This window comes from Saprolegnia diclina (assembly GCF_000281045.1).
Source record: "Saprolegnia diclina VS20 unplaced genomic scaffold supercont1.15, whole genome shotgun sequence".
Taxonomy (NCBI): Eukaryota; Oomycota; class Saprolegniomycetes; order Saprolegniales; family Saprolegniaceae; genus Saprolegnia; species Saprolegnia diclina.
In genome coordinates this window covers 605,011-611,010 of record NW_008246082.1, presented here as the reverse complement: position 1 = coordinate 611,010, position 6,000 = coordinate 605,011, and the positions used below count along the sequence as shown (strand labels likewise).

The 6,000-nt window shown below is 63.3% G+C and overlaps 2 protein-coding genes across 2 annotated transcripts; both read right to left on the bottom strand.

The window, feature by feature from the left end:
* Positions 1-36: 36 nt before the first annotated feature.
* On the bottom strand, positions 37-943 carry SDRG_05768 (hypothetical protein). The gene has a single exon (XM_008611502.1). The coding sequence runs from the start codon at positions 922-924 to the stop codon at positions 82-84; it is 843 nt and encodes a 280-aa protein (XP_008609724.1). The 5' UTR covers positions 925-943; the 3' UTR covers positions 37-81.
* Positions 944-1,212: 269 nt separating this feature from the next.
* Positions 1,213-5,819, bottom strand: SDRG_05767 (hypothetical protein; the record flags this gene model as incomplete). The annotated part of the gene is made up of 2 exons (XM_008611501.1): positions 1,213-4,917; positions 4,963-5,819. 2 exons carry the CDS (start codon positions 5,817-5,819, stop codon positions 1,236-1,238), a joined length of 4,539 nt encoding a protein of 1,512 aa, XP_008609723.1. The 3' UTR covers positions 1,213-1,235.
* Positions 5,820-6,000: the final 181 nt, after the last annotated feature.

Sequence of the window (6,000 nt, the reverse complement as noted above, 5' to 3'; positions counted from 1 at the left end):
CATCCTGGATCTTCTCCGGTCTCATGTTCATAAGAAGAACGAGGGAAGAGAAGGGTAATATTACTAAGGTGATGGGTGTATCTACGCGTTGATGAGCTTCTCCGAGATCGAGAGCTGCGCCTGCGTCAAGCTCGAGAGGTACGAGACCATGAGGAGGTCCTGCATGCCGTTGTTGAAGATCTGGTCAAAGACATCGGCGCGCATCGGCGGGATCGACGCGACAGCTTCCGCGAGCTCACGGCCGAGCTTGGGGTTGGCGGCCTGCTTGCCAGCAACAACATCGCCGACGTACGCAGCGCTCGTCGCAAGGAGTTCGTGAAGGCGAACGATGGCCTGCTCGAGGGCCTCAAGGTCCGACGGCAGCGACGCCGCGCTCGACGAGCGCTTGGCCATGACGTCGAGCGCGATCGACTCGGCCTCGTACGTCTTGGTCTCGACCTTGACCTGCTTGAACTGGTTGGCGAGCGCGACGTCGGCGACCGAGAGCGCCGAGCTGATGAAGCCCATGATGTTGAGGTTGTCCGACTCGAGCGACGTGTCGACGACAACGTGGACGGGCGACGCGCACTCGGAGCTGTAAAACTCGTGGATCAAGCACGAGTTCTCGTTGATGGCCTCGGCGGTCGTCGACGTCGCGTACCAGCCGACAACGACTTCGTTCGGGTTCACGCGCTGGTGCAGAAGCAGCATCTGGCGGTGGTAGTCCTTGCCGACCGCGACCTCGTCGCCCTTCTCGAGGTGGGGCACCGGGAACGAGTTGGAGATGGTCACGACGCCGTGCTCGGCGTCAACCACGCCGAGGAGCGTACCGATCACGCGCTTCTGGTCTTCGCCACGGCGGAGGAAGCGGTCGAGGATCTGGAAGACGACGACCGGGTGGACGTGGACAAGGGACACGCCCTCCGTGTTCAGGACCAAGCTCATGCTGCAAAAGACGATGGGAAATGGACCGATGCAATCCAGTCATTTCGGCGCCGGTGGCAGATTCAAAGGCCATTGGCCACAAAGCATGGCAATTGGGACGTTTGATTGGTCAATATGTTGAATTGTCGCCTTGCACCGGGCATTTCAGCCAATCCTATCTGCTTGTGGACCGCCACATAAAATGCTATTTGTGGCAGACACCAATTTTAAAGCTACCCAGCAACCCCAGCACCACTTCAACTACAACATCGTACAAAGTTAGTAGTCTGCTTCATTCTCACAGGCATTGACTTTATTACATTTGCATCGGTTTACTCGTCGTCCTTGACGATGGGCTTGGCCACGTCGAGACCGCCGAAGAGCGGAGCATCGCTGGCGACAGTCGGCGCCGCCACCGAGAGACCACCAAAGAGCGACGCCGGCTCTGGCGACGCCACTGTTAGCGACCCAAAGAGCGATGCCGGCGCCTCGCTGGAGAGTGCGAGACCCCCAAAAAGCGACGGGGCCGCGACAGGCTCGACGACTGCGGGCGTTGCAACGACGCTGCCTTCGTCACGAGTGACGCCGACTTCGTCATGGACGGCGCTGGCTTCGTCGGCATCCGCGGCGCTCTCGTTGGTAACAGTGTCTACGGTGTGCATCTCGGTTTCTTCAACGGCGGCGTCGTCCGTCTCCTCGACGACCAGAGGTGTAGTAGCGACGTCGCTCGACTCTGGTTCACTCGCGACACCCTCGTCGAGCGGCGCAACAACAGGGGCGAGCATCTCGTGCGCGAGCGTCGTCGGGGCCGCCAAGTCGATTTGCTCGACGACCGCCACGGGCGACGACGCTGGCTCCATGTAGATCTCCTCGACCGCCGACATGGGCGTGTCTTCTTGGGCCATGTACGTATTCTCTTCTTCTTCCTCGTCATGTGCAACGTCATCCACTTCGTCATCGTCCTCTTCATCCACTTCGTCCTCTTCATCCACTTCGTCCTCTTCATCGTCGTCCACTTCGTCGTCGTCCACGTCATCGCTGGCCGACGGTGCGTCCGACGGCATGACGTAGTCGCCGCCCAAAAGCGCTTCGTCCGCCGGCACACTCTCTTCTTCGACCTTGGTCTCGGTCAAAGCGTCCGCTGACGCTTCAGTGGGGGCAGCGACGACGAGACCCCCAAAGAGCGAGCCGCCCGTGGCCACCGGCGCATCGGTCGACGCCAAGTTGAGCCCCCCAAACAAGCTCACGGGCGCACCAGTCGGCTCGGTCGTCGTTGGGGCAATCGAGAGACCACCAAACAAGCCGACCGGTGCTGGGGCTGCGTCCGTCGTCGTCGGGGCAAGCGAGAGACCGCCGAAAAGCGACGGAGCACTCCCTGCTGGCTCCGTCGTCGGGGCCACCGAGAGACCTCCAAAGAGAGACGTCGGAGCCGCCGGCGCTTCCTCCTGTTGGACGGCAACTGGTTCGTCGCTGGCGACCGGGGCAGGCTCAGCAGCCACAGGAGTCGGCTCAGCCACGTGCACCGGCGACGGAGCGTCCTGCGTCTCGACATCGTCGTTGTCCGAGTCTTCGTCGTCCGAGTTGTCTTCGACCAAGTGAGAGCTTTGCACCGAGAGGCGGCGCGGCGGCACGTCTTCGTCGTCCGGGAGGTTGGCAAGCGTCAGCTGGAGGTCCGTCTTCTGCGTCTGCGCGGCCACGAGCTCCTCGTCGAGCGCCGCCGCGAGTTCGTACTCTTCTTCCGCCGTCGCGTTCTCAATCTGCTCGGCGAGTTGCTCAATCTTGTGCTGCAGCGCCTCGACCTGCTTGTGCATGTCGTTGGCGTTGAGCTTCTCCTTGAGCTCGCCTTCCTTCTCTTCGACCAAGTGCAGGCGCGCGTTCCACTCTTCGAGCTCGTCGTCGAGGCGCGCCGCAAGCTCATAGTCTTCGTTCTCGGTCGCCTCGTCGATCTGCGCTTCAATCGACGCGATCTTGTCCTTGATCGCGTCGCTCGTCGTTAGGTCGCCGACGGTCGCGGCCGAGACCGACCGCGCCAGCGGCAGCGCGGCGTTGGGCGATTCGGAAAAACTCGCCTCCGCGGCCAGCGACTCGACGTCGTCGTCGTCGTCCTTGACGCTCTCGTCGTCCGTGGGTTCCGAGAGCAAAACGAGCTCCTTCTCGGGCACCTCGGGCGGCAGCTCAGCCACGTGCGGCTCCAAATTGTACTTGTCTTCGAGCGCCTCGATCTCCTGGACGACGGCCGTAAACTCCATTTGCACCAAGGTGAGCGCAACACCGCGAAAGTCGACGCTCTCGCCGTCACTCGTCGACCACTTCTCGCCGTCGTACTTGGCGAGCTGCCGGAGCGCGCTCCGGAGGTCGACGTGCACTTGGTACAGCACGTCGAGCCACTCAAGGTCCAAGTTCTTCTCGACGTCGCGGAGCTCGTCTTGCTTGGCGTGGAACTCGTCTTCGCGCACGTGGATCCGGTCGTCAATGTCCTTGATCTCCATGCCCAGAACGTCAATCTGCTCTTCGGCCGTCGCCCGGTCCTTCTCGAGCTGCTTGATGTCCTTCGAGAGCCGCGCCGCCTCCTTGAAGTTGCGCTCGGCGGCCGCTGCCTTCTTCTCCGTCTCGAGCTGCGGCAACGTCGTGCCGGCCGTCATGATGACCGTGCGGTTCGTCTGCAGCTTCTTCTTGAGATCGTCGAGCTGATGGCCGAGGAGCTTGAACTGCTGCTCGGCCGCCTGCGCCGCCTCGCGCAACGCGTGCAGCTGCGTCTCTTGCTTCTTGACGCGGGCGTCGCGCGCGTCCCGGCGCGCGTTCTGCTCGTCCGTGAGCCGCACCATAATGGTCGCGATGCGGACTTCCTTTTGCACACCGAGCACGTCTCTTGCGAGCTGGCTCATCTCGGCGCTGTAGCTCGCCTTCTTGGCCGCAAACGCCTCTTGCTGCCGCCCGAGCGCCAAGTCGTCCGCTTCGATCTCCTTCTTCGTCTTGAGGATGCCCTTCTCACGCTCGACGAGGCGCTTGAGCTGCCGCGCAAACTTGTGCCGGACGACTTGGATTCCGGCGTCGGCGGTCGCCAGGCCCGCGTCGATCTCGGTCACGTGCGCGCGCGCCGCCAGGAGCTTGGCTTCGAGCTCGGCAATCTCGGCCTCGACGCTGGCTTTCTCGGCCAAGAGGCGCGTCTGGGCCTCGGTCTCGGCCGTGCACTGCGACGCTATCGACGACTCGATCTCGTGCTTCTCGCCCTCGAGGTGGCCCATGTTGACCGTCACGTGGTGAAGCTCGGTTGCGATGCGCTGCTGTTCGAACGCAAAGCGGCGGCGCTCGGTGGCCTTGTACGCCTTGGCGGCGGCCGAGAGCTCGGCGTACGCGGCCGACCGGTCGTCTTCGCACTTTTGGATGCCTAGCAGCACGCCCTTTGTCGTGCGCACGTGGTGGACCATGAGCTTCTCGCGCTGCTTGGTGATCGCCGCGAGGTCCGTCTCGGCCTTGCGCAAGTCGCTCTGCGAGAGCATGATGCAGTGGCGCACGCTGCCGATCGTCGTGTTGAGCGCGTCTGCGCGCTCAAAGTCCTCGTCTTCGGCGGCCTGGAGCTGCTGCGCTTCGACCGACTGCAAGTCGAGCGCATATTGGGCGAGCTGGCGCGACAGCATCGCCTTCTTTTCGACAAGACGCGCGTCTTCTTGAGAGAGTTGCACGATCGCGTCGCGAAAGCTCTTGGACGTCGCGTCGTAGTCGCGGATGAGCTGCACAAGGCGACCTTCGGGGGTCACGGGCGCAACCACCGGTGGCTGGCGCGACGACGGCCGTGGCGCCGCCGGCGATACGACGAGGCTCGGGCGCGGACTCGGCGTGCTCTTCCGGTGCACGGGCGTCGCCGCCGCTGTTGTTGTGGGTGCTACTGTCGTCGGTGTCGTCGTCGGCATGGACGTTTGGACGGGCGGCGGCATCGCGTATCCTGCTGCGCCGGGCCCGACGTTGACGATCGTGAGTTGGTCCAAGAGGCCGCTGAGGCTGTCGTTGGCCGAGCTGTACACAGCAACTGTCAGCATGTCATAAGCGAAAACAAGTTACCTCGACGAACGCGCGGTTGTTCGCGTTGGTGTCGTGCCAGTGCGGCCGGTAGATGCACGGTGGAGTCGGCCGGGGACCTCGGGCATGACGGGGTTCACGGTGAGGCCGCTCAGCACCGAGCCACGCGACCGTCCATCGTCGTCATCGTCTCCGCGCTGCGAGCCCGTGTCTTCGGAGCTCTGCCGGTCAAAGCCAGGACGGAACGATGGCTTCTTCTTCTTCTTGATCGGGGCCGGCGCGGGAATCGGCATGGACGCCGCGGGTGTCGACGAGACGTCGGTCGGGGCGACGTTGAGGTAGTTGAAGGTTCCTGGGCGCGGCGCGCGCTGCTTCTGAACAGGCGGCTCGACTGCGGCTGGCGTGGGCGATGGCCCAGAGGATAGGTTGAGGCTCAACGGCGCTTGTGCTGGGGCCGCCGAGCCGCCCAAGTCGAGGCCGTTGAACAGGCTTGTGGGCTTTGGTGCGTCGACAGGTGCAGCTGCTGCGTCGGGTTGCTTCATGTGCATGCCGCCAAAGAGCGATGGCGGTGCGGGCGATGGTGACGTGGCTGATGGATTGCGCTGGTACGACAAGAGCGACGGGGCGTACCCTTGCTGCGGCTGCTGCGCCGGCGGCGGCGTGACGCCGTAAGATGGCTTCGACTGCCCCGTTGACGGCGACGTGCTGTACGAGGCAGGGTTGTTTGGGTTCGAAAAGCCAGCGGCTTTGGCCGCGGTCGGGGGCAGGTTGAAGAAGCCGCCACCGCCACCGGGTGCTGCGTCGCCAGCCGCCGAGCGGCCCCCGCCAGTGGCATTGGGAGGGCGCGTGGACTTGGCGGCCTCGTCCTTCTTGGTACCGGTAAAGAGTCGACCAAGCATGCAGTCGTGCTTCGATCTTCCTCGCAGAGCCTTGAGTTGTTCCCTCCGGCCGCTGACTTATCACGGTACGGATACAAGCTACATTATCCGGATGCATTCTGGGAACGATCTAACGGAGTAAATAGTGTGAGAGTAGCTATACGTCTGCGGCCAGCATCCGACACATCACATGGCAGCGACG

What these genes read in the sequence shown, in the direction of transcription:
- SDRG_05768 (XM_008611502.1), bottom strand. Translation starts at nt 924, where the DNA reads ATGAGCTTGGTCCTGAACACGGAGGGCGTGTCCCTTGTCCACGTCCAC.